Here is a 20,624-nt window from a genome sequence, read left to right as displayed (position 1 = left end):
GCAAAGGAAGGGGGGGGCATTCAGGCAAAGGGAACAGTTTTGATCATAGGCAGAAAATGGATATTTCAAGAACACTGAGCAGCACCCCTCTTTGGCGGGCGTTAGCACAGGGGTATATGTAGAGGAACAATCAGAGATGAGGCTGGGAAAACAAACTGGAGCCAGGCCCTGGAGGCCTCTGAATTCTAGGCTAAGGGCCCGAGACTTGTTTCCATAGGTGATCCAGAGCCACTGAAAATTTCCAAGCAGGGGAATGACAGGGCCAGGCCTGCCTATTAGGAAGATTAATTTGACAATTGTGTGCAGAATAGATTGGAGGTAGGAGAGGCTGGAGGCAGAAAAACCATTTAGAAGGGTTTTTTTTTAATTTTTCAATTAACAAAATCGATCTTCTCTCCTTCTTCCCTCCCTTGGGGAAAAAAAAACACCTTGTAACAAACACATTTTAATAGGCCAAGTGAAAGGTAATGAGAGCATGAACCAGGGTAGGAGAATTTTAAATGGAAAAGTGAGGATTTTTAAATTTGCCTTTCCTGCTCTGCTATGGTTTTTTTCAAGGGTGAACAAGCAGCACTGTATTCCTTTTTGAGTAATAGAGGAAAAATACCGTATGATGTTAGGATAATGGTTTCTATTTTGTTTCCAATTGTCCTCCTACTAATCATAGGATTACAGGTTTAGAGCTGGAAGAGACCTTAGGGCCAGCCAGTCTAACCTCCTTATTTGACTGAGAGGTAAACTGAGGCCCAGAGAAGTCAAGTGACTTGTCCAGGGTCATCTCCTTAGTAAGTGCCTGAGGTGGTCTTCTTGGATTCCAGCTCTAGAGCTCTTTACATTTATATCATAGCTGCAGTTCTGGTCAACAGACATTTATGAAATGCCTAGTAACTTCTATTTGCCAGGTCCTAAGGATGCTATGATGAAAAACTCCCCAAACCCAGATACCCAGGGAAAACCGCCCCCATAATCAGACTCCTTAGAGCTGCAGTTCTGCCACAAAAAGGCCTTGCCTAGTCAGCCCTTTGTTCTGCCTCTGCAGTATGAGGACGAGGCAGCATAGGATCCTTTTGCTTCTGCAGGCTTGGCTCCAGGATGCCTTTAAGTGTTCGAAAGGCTGCCATCAGTCCTTTGGCAAGGTTTGGGGCAAAATCTGTTTGCAGCCTTCCTGCTCCCCAGATCTCTGAGTGTGCTAATGCTCTCTACCATATGAGTTCTTCTTCTTCCTCTTGGTTAGTAACGGATAGCTGAGAGCCCATTATCTTTTAAGTTTACTGCGTACTTTTCCCTAAATGCCTTCCCTTCCGCTGGCCCACGCTAAAAGCTCTTCTGTCACTTTTTTTCTCCTGCTACATTTTATTTATGAACCTGCATTGTTTCCCAAGCTACTTACATTTTATAGCTTTCAATAAATATTTATAAACCTGAGAAGACGTTAAAAATGTTTAACATTAAGACTGCGCAAACCTTGAGAAATTGAAGCCCTGGGTTCTCTTGCTAACTACATTACGGTGACATTTTGCTGGGCTAATGACCATGTCTGCTAACTTGAAATGCACTGGCTGTGCTCAGTGGGGCAACTTGACTTTTATTTCATTATGTAGTTCCAAAGGAGTCAGAAAGAGGCAGGGCATTGAGGATAGGCTCTGGGAGCAGGAAGACCTGAGTTCCTTGGCACATCCAAGACAAAGTCACTCAATCTCTCAATGACTTGTTGGTAACTGTTTAAGACTAGAAGTTACATTCTACTTGTGGAGGGGGGTTTCTACACTGGGAAAGCCCTACACTTTTGAAATCATAGGAAAAGATCAAAAAATCCAAAAGTATTCAGAACCACCAGCCAGTAATACTCAATTAACATGTGTCTGTGCTCAGCACTGTGTTAGCTTCCATTAGGAATGCCAAGAAGTATACAGATCTAGCTTTTAAAAAGGAAGGGCCCGCAGAGGCCATCTAGTCCAATGTCTTCATTTCATAGATAAATAACGAGTTCAGAAAAAGGGAAGTGATGTGTCGCAAGTAACAGGACTAGGATTTGAACCTAGGGCCTCACTTCAGAGCAGATAGGTGGCGCTGCAGCACATAGAGTGCTAGGCCTGGAATCAGGAAGATCTGAGTTCAAATGTGACCTCAGACACTTATTATCTGTGTGACCCCAGGAAAAGGCACTTCACCCTGTTTGCCTCAGTTTCCTCATCTGTAAAATGAGCTGGAGAAGGAAATGACAAACCACTCCAGGATGTTTGCCACCAAGAAAACCCCAAATGGGGTCATGAAGAGTCACATATGACTCAATAACATCAACATCTCTCACTCCAGACACAGTGCTTTTCCCCACTGTACTATTATGCTACTTTCTTACCATCCAGTTAGACTGATTCTTCTCATATGTAGTAGATAGGCTACTAGGCCCGGGCTTCAGAAACCTGGGTTCAAGCTCCAGCTGTGCCACTTCTCTGTGACCTTGAGAAAATAACCAAATCTTTCTAAGCCTCAGATTCTTCATTTGTCGTTCTGTGCAATCTGAATAGAGAGCTCTGTACACTCTGACATTATTAAATATTTCCCCTCTAAAATATTAAACGATACAACAAAAACATGCTTGATGATTTTTGCAGGTCAAGTTCTTCTAGTTTGTTCTAAAATTTCCTTGTTAAGTCCTCCCCCTTTTCTCTTTGGGTTATTTGATGTCCTTAGGCCCTCTGGGCTAGTATTTATGGGCTGCTGTGGCTACATAAGTTTAGGAAACATTGTTGTAAGTAATGGGAAGCTATTATAAATTCTAAAGAGTGTGGTCTTTTAGAAAGCATATGTTTTAGGATGATTAATCTCAGATCAATGATGAATTAGAGGTGGGAGAGACCAGAGTCAGGGAGACTAGCTTGGTGACTATTCAAACTAATCTAAGTTTGATGAGAATAGGGGTGGTTGAAGTAGAAACATTTACATCACAAAGAATAGTCTGTCCAAGTTAGTAAATTGGTGTGGAGCCTAGCATCACAAGGTTAATTTAATACAGAGTAAGGAAAACCATATCCTTTATTAAATACATATAGAAACCAAAGGGAGCTAGATTTTCTCTCAAAGGGCCGAGGTTAGAATCCTGGATCTGACTCTACCTATAGGACCTTACCTTGGGCAGGGAGGGAGAGTTGGTGCGTGCCTTTTTGTTTGCAGATGATTGTGCACTCAATGCAGTCTCTGAGGCTGAGATGCAACAGAGTACAAATCGATTTTCTGCTGCTTGTGCTAATTTTGGCCTAACAATTAACACCACGAAAACACAGGATCTCCAGCAGCCAGCACCACACCATCCATATGTGGAACCATCAGTTAGAGCAAATGAAGAAATTCTGAATACTGTGGATAAGTTCACTTACCTTGGCAGTATACTTTCCAGTGATGTACACATAGATGATGAAGTTGATACACGCATTGCCAGAGCTAGCTCAGTGTTTGGGAGGCTCCAAAGGACAGTGTGGGAGAGAAGAGGTATTAGACTGCCTACCAAATGAAGGTCTACTGAGCCATTGTGCTGACCTCATTGTTGTATGCCTGTGAAACCTGGACAGTATACCAGCGCCATGCCAGGAAACTGAATCGCTTCCATTTGAATTGTCTTAGGAAGATTCTGAAGATCACCTGGCAGGATAAGGTACCAGATATTGAGGTCCTTTCTCAAACTAAACTGCCAAGCATTCAAACTCTACTGCAGAGAGCGCAATTCCAATTGGCTAGCCAGGTTGTTCAAAGGCAAAACATATGCATGCCAAAAAAGACTCTCTTATGTAAGAAGAACTCACACAGGGCCACTGTTCACATGGTGGTCAGAAGAAGCAATACAATGACATTCTCAAGGTCTCTCTTAAGAACTTTGGAATTGATTGTGTGACATGGGAAACACTGGCACAGGACCACTCAGCATGGCGTGCGCACATCAGAGAAGGTGCTGTGCTCTATGAGCAAAGCAGAATTGAAGTAGCTCAAATGCAACATGAGATACACGAATGTAGAGCCATCTCCACTCCAAATGTTCATACCGCCAGTTTGTGCCTGACCTGTGGTAGAACATTCCGAGCTCGGATTGGTCTGATCAGCCACAGTCAGACACACTGTCCCTTGACCCTAACATAGTGATGTCATTTTGGTCCTCTTTGAGCACAAAGGACAACAACCACCCACCTTGGACAAGTGACCTGACATCTCTGAACCAGAGTTTCCTCCTCTGTGTAATAAGTTTGACTACATGACTCATAAATAAGGTCTTTCAGCTATAAATCTGTGATCAGGTGATCTATTACGAACTTTGATGTGTCCCAAAAATCTGAACTCCCTCTTCCTTCTGATAACCCTTCCATATCTTAGCAGACAACTTTTATGAATTGCTGTGGCCAAAAATATCATTGAGTGTAGTCAACCTTTTTTTTTTTTTGGCTAGGCAATGGGGTTAAGTGACTTGCCCAGGGTCACACAGCTAGTAAGTGTTATGTGTCTGAGGCTGCATTTGAACTCAGGTCCTCCTGAATCCAGGGCCGGTGCTCTATCCACTGTACCACCCAGTTGCCCCCAACCTTTTGTTTGATGAACCTTTAGTTAGGCTGCGCCTTCACACTTAAACTATAGGCCCTTTATTGGATTTGGCTTTAAGTTTCAGGCTTGTTACTACCGTGTTCTGCTGGAATAGTTTTTGAGAGCACAGGGTCAGCTGAGAAAGAAAATTTTATTCAATTGATCTTCAAAAATGTCTGTTTTCTTTCAAGTGTGGAATTGAGGTGGTAAGAATAAGGTCTGAGGAAAGAAGCTAAGCTTATGTGTGTTGCCTATGTCTCTGTGCTAATAATCTTACCTATTGATGGTGAGGTCCTCTAGACACTACTGTTTGCTGGGGAAATTGTGCTGATTGCATCAAAATTGCCCAGCATTAGAGGCCTTTTTCAATGAGATCCATGGCCACTCAAAAGAGCTCAGCCTAACAGTTTGGAGAATATAAACCAAATGGAAAAATGCTTATTGTCCAGAGAACATGCAGTTGGATGGCCTGTACATTAAGTTGGTCCATTAGCACATATATCCTATACCCTTATGGGGGCTGCTGATGGACAATAACTTGAGCCGAAGAGGAAAAAAGTGGGCTGAATTGCATTTGGGAAATTTGTTTAGTGCTTTTAAAGACTCTAAGCTGCTTTATGGTTAAAAAAAATTATTTTTAAAGACCCATTCAGCATACACTAGAAAAGATGATGGGATGGTCTACCCTAGACCAGAGAAGTGTCATGAGGGATATTACTGAGTCAAAGTATGACCAGAAAATGTGTGAACAATGTGGTGGGAGCCAAGGCGGTCTCACCTGCTTCACTGGTATAGCCACATGGCACGGAGAAAGCAAGAAAGGGCGCACACCTTATGCAGGTGGGGTGGAATCCCCGTGGTGAACCTATGGGAGGGCATAGAACAGAGTAACATAAGATGGGCAAGGGTAGATCAGTTGTGATCAGCACTGTTGGAGGGAATACCCCATATCTTGTCCTACTTAAGGAGTAACCTTTGACAAGTCACTTACTCTCCGAAGGCCTCGGTTTCACCCTACTCTAAAATGAGGGGCAACCGAGCTAGATAAGGACCCTTTCCCATGTAATCTTAGCACCCAACCTCATGGCACTTCTTCACCCAAAAGCCCGGACAGGGAACAAAGGAAGGTCACAGTGGGGAGAATTCTTCCACTCCAGTCGGGCCTTACCAACTGGCCTGGAAGTGGGGGAGGCTGAGCTCGCTAAACCCGGGGTTCAAGTGTGCCCTCGAGGCTCCGGCGGATCAGGCTGCCACATCATCGACTCCACCTTAAGATACTGCCCCTAGTGGTGACCCCGCAGCACCGTGTCCCCTGCCCTCCAGGCTCCTGACCCCTCCGCCTGAGTTTCCCCCCTCCCCGAGGTCCAATTTGCTGGGGGCTGCCCTGAAGAGCCTAGGGACATTCAGTCCCGTGCCGTCCAGTCTTGTCCCGTCCCGTCTAGCCCCCGTTCCGTTCCGTTCCGTTCGCTCCGTCCCGGCGGGCCAGGGCCAGGGGCTGAGCTCGCCGCTGGCCCGCCCTTCGCCCGCCCCTCGGGCCGGCCAGCCGCCGTTGGCGCCGCCTCCCAGCCTGCCAAAAGCGGCGAGGCGCCGGCGGACGGCATCACTGGAGCCCGCGCTGCCGCACCGCGCCGCACACGCAGTGCCGCGCGCCAGGCGGCCCAAGGCGAACTCAGCCGAGGCAGCGCAGAGCGCAGCCGGGCGGCTGCGCAGGGAGCTCGCCCGCTCCCCTGCTCGTGCGCCGTCCCGGGGGCACGCGGACTCGGCCGCTGAGGAGGCTGAGGCGCCCGCAGCAGCGCAGCGCCCCTTACCTGCGCAGCACTCCCCTCTTCTCTGTCCCGGGCCAGCCACCGGCGACACGCCGCGCTCATCCGCCCCCCCAGGCCGCGGTGCCGGCGCCGGCGCCGCAGCCGCCAGGGCAGGCCCGCGAGGGAAACCGGCCCGAGAGGAGCGCGCCGCCGCTGCAGCTGCCGCCGCCGCCGCCGCCCCCGCCCCCGCCATGGCGCACTCGCCGGTGGCCGTGCAAGTGCCCGGGATGCAGGTGAGGAGGCCCAGGCCGCCAGGGTGGCCCGACGCGGCCCAGGGGACCGGGGGGGGGAGGGGGGTGGTGGTCTCGGGGGCTCCCCGCAGGGAGGTAGGGCCGGGGGTGGGAGGACAGCATGAGCGAGGGGGCGTACGACGGCAGGGGATGGGATGCAGTGGAATGGGGCCTCAGTTCCGGGCACCTGCGCCCGCCGTGGGGCGAAGGGAAGGTTGGGGGCTGCGGGCAGGAGGCTGCGGCAGCCCCTCGGTGGGAGCTTGGGCCTGGGAGTCGGGGCGGGCCAGGCCGGGCCGGGTCGGGCCAGGGGTGGTGGAGGAGACGTTGAACTAACTGGGCTCTTCCTGTGGGTAGAATGAGGTGACTCTCTCTTTTTCCTTTCATTTTGGAGCTGCTGCTTCAACGGTGAAGTCTCATCCCCCTCGTCACCTGGAAATCTGAGCTCCAGCCCTATTCCGAGGAGCCCTTCTCCGCCCCCCCACCCCCCACTCCCCACTCCCTACCCTCACCGTTTCCTAAGGGAAAGAGAAGTTTGTGCCCTGGGTTGTAGAGGACGTGTGTGCGGGACGAATATGTATTTCTACTTTATTATTCATCATGCGCCCTCCCCTCCCCCTCCTTGACAAAAAAAAGGAAAAAACCAAACAAACAAAAACCCACCAACACCTTCACTTTCTTATAAAGGAAAAGTTGTTAAGCCTTTGGAAAGCAGTTGAGGAAGACAATTAAGACTTTTAGGACACTACATTTCAGGCTAGTTACTAAAAGCTATCCAAGTTTGAACTGGTTTCTCTAAAAAAAGCATACACCTCTTCCCTAAACGCTCCCCTCCCAATTGCTTCCAAAACTCTTTTGTGAATGGGTCAGAGGCCAAGAACTTGAAAGCCTCTTTGTCCTCTTGTAATAATAAGAAAACTTTTTAAAGTTCAGAAAAATGTGTTAGAGTAGTAGGCAGTCCACATTTCCAGTAACATTCCTGACCATAGATTTGCAGCCACCTGTAAAGTTTCCTTTAAAGTTTTATTGAGGCTTGAATGTCATTTTGTTTAGTAATTAGCCCTCTTTTATGCAAGTTCACAGAGATTTTTTAAGTACTTCAAAGGAAATGTCATTTCTGTTCTTTATTTATCTAACCCAGGTTTTAGCAAGGTTTCCTAAATGACTAGGCCTTTTAGATAGATTCAGGAAGAGTTCAGTGCCTAGTCTCAGGTTTTTACTTCTTATTTTTTAGAAAATAACAGATTGAGCTCTCCTAAATTTAATCATCTCCCATCTTGTAAATCGCTCAGTCATTTCTTAAAAGAAAAAAAAAAGATTTCTACTTTGGTCTGGTTTATATAAAGTAAGGGAACCTTTTAACAGTTCCTTTTTTATGCCTGTGATTATTGTCATTATTCATAAAGTTTGGGAGACTCAGAAGTTCAGTAAGTGCTGAGGTGCTCTGGCAACAAGTGGTTTCCAAATGGCTTTAAACTTGTCCTATAAATTAGTTAGCCACTCATTTTTAGTGTTTGTCCTCTTAGCTGTTTTTCCAATACATAAGTGATTCAGATTAATATTCCTTTTTTTCAATTACAAGTTGTGCCCCTCTCTTTCTCCCCGCAGAGATTATAATCTCATGACTCTTAAATTGATTTTTACCCCCAAATCAGTACGAGGAACACAAAAAGGATCACTTATCTGCCTCTTTTTCCTTAATGAAATTTTAAGTTCTCTACTCTTTCCACTCCCCCCTCCCAACATAGTTCTTAAGCTCTTGCTTTCCACAGTTAAGTTTGTACACTGCCCTAAAAATAAATATCTGACTGCATGAGCATAACTCTTAAGTCCAGGCTACTTTAAATATTCATTGTGTGATGTTGTAGATGCAGTACTCACTTAGCAAGCAGGTTATTACTTTGTAACTAGAAACTACATTTTAAGAAAATCAAGATAATTGCTCTTATAACCTTCTCCTTTAAAAGGTTTTTTTTTTTTTAAGCAGTTTAAGGAAGTTAGGAACAAGAATCTTTCCAGAAAGTAAGTGCTCCTGGTTCACTTACTCCCCTGGCCCCAAGCTGGACATTGAAATCTGTTAAGTTTGACCAACATTTCTGACTTTCAGACAAAGGAATTTGTGTCACTGGTTTAAAACAAAAAAAGAAAGAAAAACAACTTTGAAGAAGACACAGGGATTGTTCCAATTCTGACACTTCAGTTAGCAAATTTCATAATACTTAGGTTGTTTGACAGGTTAAACTTTTCTTTTTCTAATGTCATACGGAATACCAAGATAGTATTTTATCTTTTGTACAGTCTGTATAGGTCCTCTTAAATTTTAATTTTTTCTTGGTCTTCAAAGCATTTTTTTTCTCTGTGTTAAGAACCTAAAAGTATAGCATCACTTTTATTATTAAAACAATGTCTGTTTTTACGCCAGTATTGTTCATTTAAACTGTACCTGCTAATCTATACTTACAGATCCATTCTGTAACAACTTCCCTCTGGTTCTTGAGGCAATATGGCATAACGATTATGGTTCTGAGAATTAAGAAAACTTTGATTTGAAAGCTGCATTGAGATGTTAGCTGTATGATCATGGACAAGTCACTTAATCTCATTGAATCTCAGTTTTCGCTTCTGTTAAATGGTGGTAACAATTAGATAATTATAATACCTGCCCTATGGGGATGAAGTGAGGATTCAGTGAGGGAATGTATGTAAATCTTGCAAACCTTAAAGCTCTGTGTAAATGGAAGCTGTAGAAAAGGAGCCGAAATCTTGGCCTGTGCCCTCAAGGAGCTTATATTCAAATGGAAGAGGCAGCATAACAGTATCTAGGCACATACACTACTGTAAATGTCATCTCAGAGGGAAGGCGCTGACAGTTGGTGGGACTGAGAAAGGTCTCCTGCAGCAGGAGGCTTGGAGTTCAGGCAGCGGTGACAACGGAGAGCATTTCTGAGAACAACCAATACAAAGGTAGAAAGATGGGAGATGGGAAGAGAAGTAGGCCAGTGTAGCAATGTGGATTATAGCATATATGGAGGGGAGTAGTAGAAAAAGCCCAGAACAGTAGGCAAACTGAGAATTGAATATTTGCTCCTGGAAGTGATAGGGATCCACTGGTGTTTACTGAGTAGAGAGGTGGCATGGGTGGAGCTACACTTTAGGAAAATCATCATAGCAAGCAAACAGTAAGTTGGGTAACAGGTTAGATATGTGGGCCAAATGAGGAGTCAAGGATGACGTTATTGTTACCCCCATTTTACAAATTAGGAAAGTGAGGCTGACTCAAGTGACTTGTCAAGGATCATGTAGCTGATGCATGATTTGAATTGGGGTCTTCCTGATTCCAGGTCCAGCGCTCTGTCCACTGAGCCACCTACTTGCCCTTGGTAACTTTGGAAAGAGCAGTTTCAGTTGAAGGATGAATTTGGAAACTAGATTGCAGAGGGTTCAAAAGAGTATGAAAAGAAAGGATGTGGAGGTACCTAGTGTAGACAGCTTTCCTGCTGTTTATTTTCCATCCTATCTTACTGAGTCTCCTTGTAGGTCTCTCTTCAAAGTTCTGTCCTTGGACGCTGATCTTCAGTTTTTATCTCTGTGCTGATGACTAACAAATGTATGTTATGTGTGTGTGTGTGTATATACATATACATATATATGTATTTATATGTGTGTATATACATATACCTATTTATATAAGTATATAACTTTGATTACTAGTCCTTCACTCCATCCCTGAATTTGCAGCTGCCTGCTCTCCCTACACGGATGACCTCCAATTCAACATGTCCCAAACTAAGCTCTTAATCTTCCCTCCTTTCCCTCTTCCCAGTTTCCCTAGTTAATTCTGTTAATGGTACCACTATCATCCCATTCACTAGAGCTAGAAACCTTCAGGTTATCTTTGCCATTTCCCTTTCCATATTGCTACCTACAAGGGCCACCTCAGGTGCCATCTCTTCCATGAAGCTCCCTGATCCCTTCAGCAGAAAGTAATCTCTCCTTCTACTCACGATGCTACTACCTTAATTAAATTTCTTGTTGCCTCTATCCTGGATTATTGTAATAACATTCTAAGTATCTTCCTTGCCTCCAGTCCCTGCTCTAATCAGTCCTTCATCCCAGTACTCCTGATGCACAGGTCTGATATTACCTTGCTCAGAAATCTTCAACGGGGCCCCATGCCTATGGGAACAAAATGCAGATTTCTTAGGCTGGCAATTAAAGGCCTGTACAGTCAGGTTCCAACCTCCCTTTACAGCCTTATTCCACACTACAATCCCCCCAAACTGGAATACTAACTGTGCCCTGATGTTGTTTTCTTCTCTCCTATCTCTGTGCATTCTTGCAGGCAGGAGCTTCGGCCTCGTCTTCCTGGAACACAGTAAGCACTTAATAAATGATTTTTTTATTCATTCATTTCATTCGTTAATATTTCTGCTTGTTAAAATCCTTGTCTTCCTTCTAAACCCAGTTCAGGCACTACCTCCACAAAGCCTTCCCTGAGCATGGACTTGAAAGTGGTTGCTCTCATCACTGATTCTCTTATAGCACTTTGTATGATCTCTCTTTGTCCTTACCCCAATCTATTTTGTCATGCACCATTGTTATTTGTAAGTATAAAACCCCCCAACCCCCCATTATGTTATACTCTCCTGGAGGGAAGAGACTGATTTTTCATCTTTGTATCTGTTAGTGCCTAGTGTGGTGCTTCGCATGTAGTGAAGGGTTTAATAAATAGATGTAGATATACTTAAGTCTGGTGGTATGTTATTTCCCTTAGCAGCTTTATTCATTTTAATGAAGACAAATATGCAGATCTTGTTTGTTTTCAAAAATGAATCTTTCTTAGGGATACAGAGTTGTAATGTTGTATCCATTTCAAGTAGCAATGTTTATTCCTTGCTCTATTTGATACAATATATTCAATAAGAAGGGAAGCCTTTATGTTAGAAGTGGTTCCATTTTACAATGGTTGTTTTGGGGTGTAGAGTCAAATCTTGTATAAGGATAATATTAGCTAGCATTTATATAACACTTTAAGGGTTTACAAATCATTTTACCTGTGTTAATTCATGTGAGTCTCACAACAACCCTAGGAGATAGGTGCTATTATTATCACCATTTTACAGTTGAGGAAACTAAGGCAGACATGCCCAGGAGCACACAACTAGTAAGTATCTGAAGCAAAATTTGAACTCGGGCCTAGCGCTCTGTCTACAGTGCCACCTAGCTGTCCTACTTCAGATTCTTATGGTGCTTTAAAATTTACAAAGTTCCCTTTGACCCAGCAATAGCACTTCTAGGACTATATCCCAGAGAGATCATACAAATGGGAAAAGGACCCACATGTACAACAATATTTATAGCAGCTCTATTTGTGGTGGCCAAGAATTGGAAATTGAGAGGATGCCCAATTGGTGAATGGCTGAACAAATTGTGGTATATGAGTGTAATGGAATACTGTTGGGCTAATAGAAATGATGAACAGGCAGACTTCAGAAAAACCTGGAAAGACTTGTATGGTCTGATGCTGAGTGAAATGAGCAGAACCAAGAGAAAGTTGTACACAATAACAGCCACGTTGTGTGATGACTAATATTGATAAACTTAACCCTTCCCAGCAATATAAGCATCTAAGACATCTCCAAAGGCCTCATGATGGAAAATGCTATCCACATCCAAAGAAAGAACTATGGAGTTGTATGCAGATCGAAGCATACTATTTGCTTAAAAAAAAATTTACAAAGTGCTTTATAATTTCATTTTATTTGATCTTCACAACAACCTTGTGAGGTAACAACTGTCTATCACCCAGGCTCCCCAACCCTGTGTCATCCTCTACTCCTCTCTCACTCTCACCCCACATACCTAATCTGTTGCCAAGTCTTACTGTTTCTGTCTTCATGACATCTTTGGTATATGTCTCCTTCTTCGACCTCACACAGTGCCCACCTAGCTTAGGTTCTTATGTCCTCTCACCTGGACTAGTAGCAAGTCTTCCTGCCTCAAGACTCTCCCCTTTCCAATCCTTCCTCCACTTGAAATGTCGCTTGGCCCATGCCACCTCTCTACTTAGTAAACTCCAAAGGATTCCTGTCACCTCCAGGATCAGATATTCCGTTCTGTTTGACACTTGCAACCCTTCCAAACCTGGCTCTCCCTACCTTTCCAGCCTCTTCCCCCACCCCCAACTCAGCTTAGTTATGTATGGTGCTTAGCACAGTCCCTGTACACTTACATAGTAAGTGCTTAATAAATGTTTATTTCCCCACATGTATACATACATACATCTGGTATGTCCCTAGATATTGATATGCAGCCTTTCCCATTAGAATGTGAGCTCCTTGAGGGCCAGGACCACATTTTTTGCTCCTTGAGTATCCTCAGTGCTTAGCACTGTGCATACCACATAGTAAGTAAGGTCTTAATCATTGCTGTTGATTGACTAACCAAAGTGTCTTGTCTCACCAGCTAGAGTCGTCAGAGACAAACTGTCTTGCCCTTTCATTTTTTCTGTATTCAGCCCTTATCTCAAGTATCTGCAGTTTCATCATTGTGATAGTACCTGCCATTGATGTATATTGCAGCCTCTCTATTACTTAATCTTTTTTGTCTCCTCCACCCTTTTGGCAGTCTGGTGAACCCTATGGACCCTTCCTCAGAGTAATGGTGTTGCCTACATTCATAATTAAAAGAAATGCAAAATTTCAGTTGGAACAAGGGTTTTTAACCAACATCCATGAACTTGTCTTTAAAAATATTTTGATAAGGATATTTTAATATAAGTAGTTTCCTATATGATCTTGTGTATTTTATGTCATGCATTTGAAAAGGCTTTACTAGACCACTGCAGGGTTCCACAGCACAAAAAAAGGTTATTAGTAAGCAGTAACCTGAGTTAGAAGTTAATGAACATAAAAAATGCAATTTTCCTCCATCAATGTTCATGGAACCCCTCCCAAAATGAATAAGAGGGTCTTCTAGAATTTGTGGTTGGAAAATTGGCCACCCTACAGCTAACCTGATAATGATCCTCTCTGGATTTAGCTAGCCTAGTCATCGAACAAGTAATAAATATGTTAGGTGCACTAGACTTAGCTGGACTTTTCCAAAATCAGGTATTAATCTTATTTTTGTAGTCTCTTTTTCTGTGAGTCCCTTTCCTTTAGATCAGTGTTGCAATTCCTGAATTCTTGTTCATCAGTAGGAGTGATTTAAGAGTGTCAGATAGGAGATTTTTTATGGATATTATCAACTTGTATGTACACAAAAACATTTCAAGAAGATAGCCTAGAAATCAGCCAGTTGTCCATATACTGAAACTCATTTACTTGACTTCCCTTAACCTTTCTTCTTTCTCCATTAAGGAGAGAGGCCAACCCTAGCTAAAATTGGGAAGTACCCTGGCTTTTCTCTGCCTCCATACCTAGTACCCTAAGCACTCTATAAATGCAAGTTGTTGGTTGGCTTTCTTTTCATCATTACTTCAGTTCCTGTGATTTTTTTTCAAGATTTTTTTCTACTCACTTCCACCTTTTCTCCCTTCTACCCTTCCTTATCAAAACTTAGCAGTTATAGGGCTCATTTCTTAACCCAGCTGTTAAATTGGAATGGGTCTGATAAACTATTTGCCCCTTAATGAAGGATGATCAAAGCTAAAATAGCTATACCTCTTAGGTTTTTGTATTTTAAAAAGTTAATAATCTCTACTTGTTATTTTTTTAGGATCATTGAAAGATGGTGGGATTCTGTTTTTTTTTTTTCTTTTTAGAAGGGGTGGTTCAGGTTGCCATGGACTTTGTTTCCCCACACCCCCATCGAGTCACATCCCATGGTGAATACCTGCATCCTTTCTTCGTATTTGATTGGCCTTTCCCTTCACCTGTACCTTACTGGGGTAGAGACAGAGGATGCTCCTGCCAGTTACCTTTGGGCCTCGAGCACACTAGTTACTTTGCCTGCCTGTAGTGGTTTCTCCTCTTGGTAGAGAATGAGAAGGGGCTTGAATGTATTTTGAATTTTGACATTAAGTCAAAAGGCCACACCTAAGGATTTAGAGGGACACATGTACCCTCAAGGCAGCAGGTTCCCCACCCCTGGTATAGTGTCTTGTTCTTAATTATTTTTTTTAAATCAAGGTATAATATAAGATCCTGTAGAAGTAGAAGGAATCATTTTAGTATATGATGAGCACAAGTAGTTGCATCTGTTCACTGTCCTTATTACTGAGTTACTGTGGCTGGTTTTGTTTTCCCTTTCCCCTAAAGACAAGGGAAACATAGTCAAATTTAATCAATTTAAAATGCCTAGGACTAGAAAAACAGACTTCAAATCAACTGGAGTTGGATTACTCAATATGTTTATTAATGAACAATATCTAGCTGAGGCATCAGTTGCTTTGAATAACAAACAACCTCCCAGTATCAACTTAAATCAGGCTTTACTGTATTTGAAATTCATGCTTTATTAGATTTGTTAGGAAATTTCTAGACTAAGATGTAGTATATTGCTCTACCATGTTTTGGTGCCTGGTATCAGTCTTAGGAGTGAATTTTTGGCTGTTGGGAAAAATACTTCAAAGATATCTAGAAGTATCCAGAAATTTTTAAAGACATTTTTGAATGTAAATGGCTGGTGCTATTTTATTTTCCCTTCAATTTCCTTTAAACAATTGGCTTTGGGATGTATCCCTTGACTCCAAGAGAGGTAGGTTATCTTAAGCCAGGACTTGACTTGGTGACTGTTTGGGATAAATAAAAGTGTTGTGGGAGTGGAATAGCCAGAATCTAGAATTGGGTTGGTGCAAAAGTTGCTAATGCAAGCAGAAAAAAAAAAGGCCAGAGATCAATTAGAAATCATTTAAACTGTAGGTTGTCAGCTTAATGATGAAGTGGAGAGAGCACTTTAACCTCAGTTAAAATTTGGTCTCAGACATTTACTAGTGGTGTGACCCTGGGCAGGTCACTTAACCTCTGTTCGCTTCAGTTTCCTCATCTGTAAAATGGGAATAATAACCTTCCAGAATCGTTGTGAGGCTTAAATGACATAATTGTGTGCACATAGTAAGTGCTATATAAATGTTAAATATTATTATTATTTATAAGGACCTAATTTTTCTGTAAGCTTCTACCTCATCATCATTGCTGCCCACTGGAACTGGGAAGGTCTTAAGACTCTATGGAATCATTTCCTATTGCCTGCCTTTCCTTTAAGCAAAGGCAAGGAGTAAACTAATCAACAAATCATACTTTCATACTTTGGTTTGGTGGCAGAAAATTTAACTTTTTATCTTAGTTGGAGGCATACCATTAATATGCCTTGCTGCCCTATGAAAGGAAGCAAATTTCAAATCTGTACTATGTTCTCCTGGCCTCTTGGTACATGTATACCAAATGTCTTCTATGTATGGAGAAGAATGATTAGCAAACTCCATGAAAATAGGATCTCTGTGTGTGTATGTATAATACATACATGTACATGTAAAATTGTTGACTCAAATTTCTGATTGTACATAGACAAACATGAAATATGAGGGATTCCTGAAGACACTGGTCTCAGAATAATCATCTTAAATACCTATATGATACATTGATAATAACTAGTTTTTCATGCCTTTTTAATACTTAGATAATATTTTTGATACTTCATTAGCTAAATTGTTGGACTATTACTCAAATCAATTCCATATAGGGTATTGAACATCAGAAATAATTATTTGTTGAATTTGAATTGAATATGGTATAAATTGCATTTAGCAAGTTTTCCAATTCTTTGCTTAATTTTGCCTGTGGAAGCTTTTATATTTTACAGTTGCCCTGAAGACAGTACTTCTGGTAATTGTAAGTTAGTCTAAAAGTTAGCAAGATGAAAAGCTGCTGTACAGTATAGCTTTGGTATATGACTGTTAGGTTACAGAAATGCCTCATCATTCATTTGGTGTAAGCGCTTCAGAATACAGATTCTAGGATGGTGGGAAACAGGGAGGAAAATGGAGCGTTGGATTCGGCTTTTAGAGACAAAAGGAGCCTTTTACCTGGAGGACTTCTGTTTATAACTGCTTATGCCTCCATGAAAAATTGTAACTGCAGCTGAAAGAGAGTCTTTCTTTACCATATCTATCCCAAGCTGCCCAAAGGGCATAGAAAATAACAAAGTGGGATTTGACTAGTTATTAAATGAATTAATATGAAGGTTTTAGTAGAGGTGTTACTTTAAAAAAAAACCCACCATGATTCTTGGTAATAGAATGAAACTTAATCTAATCCATACTGCACTTTTCTGTGACTCATCCCTCTGCAAAGCTTCAGACATAATGATCTTTTGATGCTACAGAGGAAACCTTGCTTAAGGAGGGAAGACCTAGTTTCTTAAAACCAGGGGATTAATACCAAGTATCTTAATTTATTCTGCTAAAATACTTTTTTTTTAAAAATAAATTAGACATTGTATAAGGCTTATAAAGGGTGTTTTTTGGTTGGAGGAAAGCTAGTGAGAGATGGGAAAAGAGGTGACATCATAGGGGTGGTGACTTCAGCTGCTTTTCTACTTAAGATGTGTTGTTTTGGCTGAGTCTGTCCTAGGCCAATAAATTGTTTCTAGACCTTTAAGACTATTTTGTGTGGCCTTCTTTCTCTGTAGTCGAGGTGAATTAGCATTCATTAGCCAGTGAAAATTTCAGAATGATACTGAATTCTGTTAGGCCAGCATGGGTGGTTAGTTATGGTTGGGATAGGGAAGGAGGGAAGATAGAAGGTTCAGGAGAAGGACCCTAATTCACTCCCAAGTGTCCTGGATTAATATTAATATCACTGCTATTTTCCCAGTATGGGCCTTGCTTGACCTTAGAGGTTTCCTTCAGGGAATGACTAACACAGCACTTGAGCTCATTTCAAGGTCGACTTAATATCTCATAGTCCCTTTAAGAAATTTGCCTAATGACTTTTTAACACTATTTGGTTAATGCTTTGGAGGTGAAGGGATGGGTGGTAATTTAATTACTTTAAAAAAAAAAGAAAAACCTAAGCAATTCTAAATGTTAAAAATGATTTTCTGTTGTTGCCTTTTAATAACCAATTATAACTAAATGTATTGTTTTTGGTGTGCAGTATATTTTCTTTTGCTTATTATTTGAAATTGATGCATTGTGTGAGTTGGGTACAAGTGACCTGTAGGTATTTTACCTGAATTCCCATCTTCTCAATTATATAATGACAGTGTTGCAGAACAGTGGACCTGATGTCAAAGTGATATATATACTGGTTGGTGGTACTAATTAAAATATGCCTGAGATTATAGTTTATTCATTGTAAGAGAATAACATCTTTATAAAATGTAATTGGGTTAGCCTTCAGAATGTTTTAACTTTTTCTCTCAGTATTGTTACATTACAGACCTTTTCGAAATAACTTAATATGTATGCCACTACACTAAGCATAAAAAAAAAAGACAAAACAGAAAACTAAGCCACCATCCCTCAACAAATACATGTATATGTAATGAGAAATATAATTCCTCAGGTTAGTAAATTTGGGTGAACTTAAAAACGTCACTTTTTTTCTCAAATACTGTACAGCTACCCCCACCCCCACACCCCCACCTCATTTCCAAGTTAATTTGAGTTGCATCTGCTTTAGCTGCTTGCTCCCACATTGAGAGTAGAGTTAATTTCAAGTGTAATTGATTTGCTGCTGAGAGGTGGCTAAGTTAAAACATCTGGCACATAGTGTACAAAAAGAGGCCTCTTGAAAATTTGGATTTATGTCCTCTGTAGTCAATATAATGTGGTCTTTCTTGGGATGAAGGTGGCCCTTGTTGAGCTGTTTTTCCACTAGCATGGTGATGGGTTTTCATTGCGCATATTCTCCCATTTCCTTCTCTGGCCATCGGTACCTGGGGGAGGGAGGGTGGGGTCAGGAGTATACAATGTGACTATAGAACAGTTTTTCTCTATGCTCAACGGACTCATGATCAGTTCTCAGATGGATTATACTTTGGCCTCAGCATAATACTTAACCAAATGAACTAAAACCTCTAGGCTAAAGGAGGTAGATATTAATCTGTTTCACCATTCTTATTGAAGTTAAGTTTTCTGTAGTTCGTAGCAATGGTAAATAATGATATAAACTTGTCTTTTTTCTTAACTTTTTCTTTTTAAAAAAAATTACTTAGGATATGGGGGAGGGGGCGTTTCCTAGCTGTTCAAATAAGAAAATAAAGAAGGGATGCTAAATATCAAAGAAGGAGGGAAGATCATAACAGCATTACTTTTTATCAGCATTTTAGAGGAAAGGGTATTTCTATTAGGGAAGGAAAGTGAATAGGCAGTGTTAAGTGTCAGATGTAATCACATTTGCCTCTTTATTGTAACAAATGAGTGTCTTCACCCCACAATTAGCATCTCGGGCACTTTGTCAGCAATAAGAATAATAGTATTAATCAAGGCTTTAAAATTATTAGATTACAGCATATGGAATAATTAGGTTCTAGATGATTTAGGCTCCTTGATGATTTAGGGGAGAGTCGTAAAGATACAGGAATAACCTTCTCCCCTTCCCCCTGCAAGAAAAAAAAAAGGGTAGGAAAAACATGCCACGATGCAGTATTTGGAATTTGTGGACTATATCTTTCTTTTTCCGTCATCATTTAGTTATGAAGCCCTGTCTATTTTTTTGTTCCTACAAAATGTCTCACATGCATCTCTTCTGCCACCCGCCCCTAGTCCTAGCCCTCATCATCTCACATCTGCCTTCCAATAAATAGATCTCCTTGGCTAGGCTCTTCCCCCTACGATTCATCCTGTACCTTGCTGTCAAATTAATCCTCCTTTAAATATTGATTTCATCTTATCAGTCTGCTCAAAAGCCTTCACTGACTCCCTATTTCCTACAATTTCAAAACCCATTTTCTCTGCCTGACTTGTAGTGCTGAAAATTCAAAGTAGTTAAGAGAGAAAGCAGTGAGGGCTTAGGATGGGCTCAGAAAGGCTTCATGGTGAAGGTGGGACTTATGGTGAGCCTTCAAGGAGGAATTAGTGGGGAAGGTGATAGAGGTGAAGGCAGTTAGATTACCAGACTTGGCGGGGGTAAGGAGACCTTTTCAGATTGTTACATAGATGATTCTTTGGGTGTGTTTTTGTTAGGTAAGGAGTTGCTTCTTAGGTGTTGATTCTAGGGCTGGTGGGGGCTGTAAAGTGATAGGGTATGGATCAGCTCAGGTTCTAGATCTCATATCTTACAGTGTAGCAAACTGCCCAAAGTGTTTTAATTTAACTTTGTGAATGAATGACAGCTTAGTTTCAGTGCCAGTAATCCACAGCGGTAATGAATGCACTTTATAGTATGTTTCTGGCCAAGCTGACTGGGCTTCTTTGGGTTTATAGCCCCTGCTACCACAAGCAGGTATACCAGCAGCCATAAATCATTGCTTTTTTATTTTTAAAATGAACACTTCATAAAATCTTTTTCCAAATCTACAATCTTGCATTTGCATGATACCTCTCAAATACAATCTAACATTTTGGGGAAGAAAAACTTTTTTTCCCCTGTTTTCTTTTATTATGGTCCAGCTTTGTTAGGATTATAATGATATTTGCTTTTTTTTTTTTAGGTTCCGACTATTAGTTAAAGGCTGTTATTTAGGCCTGACATATTAACAACCCTTATTTGTTTTGAATTGTTTGATTGTTTGAATATCTGATTTATCATTTTTGGTGCTCTAGTGAGGTGAGGAGATTTCAGCTTTGCATCTCCATGCCACAGTGTAAGACAGACTGAACTATCTCCTGCTTGAATCTAAACAGGGGAAGGCTGTCCTAGTAAACACTGGTGGGACTCAGAGTATTAAGAGTGAAGGGTATTACATAGGAAATATTGGTGTGGAGGAAGGAGGGGGCTGGTACACTAGCAGGTACACAGATGCAACCTTGCAACTCCCCTGGAAAGTGGAAATAAAAGAACATTTTAAGTCTGTTGTTTAGCAAGGAAATATGATATTAATGGGGCAGGGAGAGAAAATGAGAAAAGAACTAGAGCAC

At 41.7% G+C, this 20,624-nt stretch overlaps 1 protein-coding gene across 3 annotated transcripts in view; it reads left to right on the top strand.

Annotated features, from left to right (window-relative positions):
* The window catches only part of STK26 (serine/threonine kinase 26), an 89,161-nt gene that overhangs the window by 24,010 nt on the left and 44,527 nt on the right, over positions 1–20,624 (top strand). The window contains exons 1-2 of one of the 3 annotated variants that reach the window (XM_027837725.1): positions 6,570–6,604; positions 10,941–10,973. The exons of 1 other annotated variant lie outside the window; for it this stretch is intronic. In XM_027837725.1, the coding sequence (XP_027693526.1) occupies positions 6,599–6,604; positions 10,941–10,973 (39 nt within the window). In that variant the 5' untranslated portion in view covers positions 6,570–6,598. Of the gene's footprint in view, positions 1–6,545; positions 6,605–10,940; positions 10,974–20,624 lie in introns of those variants that run through there. One more of the 3 variants, XM_027837714.1, reaches the window with a different exon arrangement.

This window comes from Vombatus ursinus, unplaced genomic scaffold (assembly GCF_900497805.2).
Source record: "Vombatus ursinus unplaced genomic scaffold, bare-nosed wombat genome assembly UNPS02004573.1, whole genome shotgun sequence".
Classification (NCBI taxonomy): domain Eukaryota; kingdom Metazoa; phylum Chordata; class Mammalia; order Diprotodontia; family Vombatidae; genus Vombatus; species Vombatus ursinus.
The sequence above is the reverse complement of the archived record's forward strand: the minus strand, read 5'-3'. Positions and strand labels throughout refer to the sequence as shown.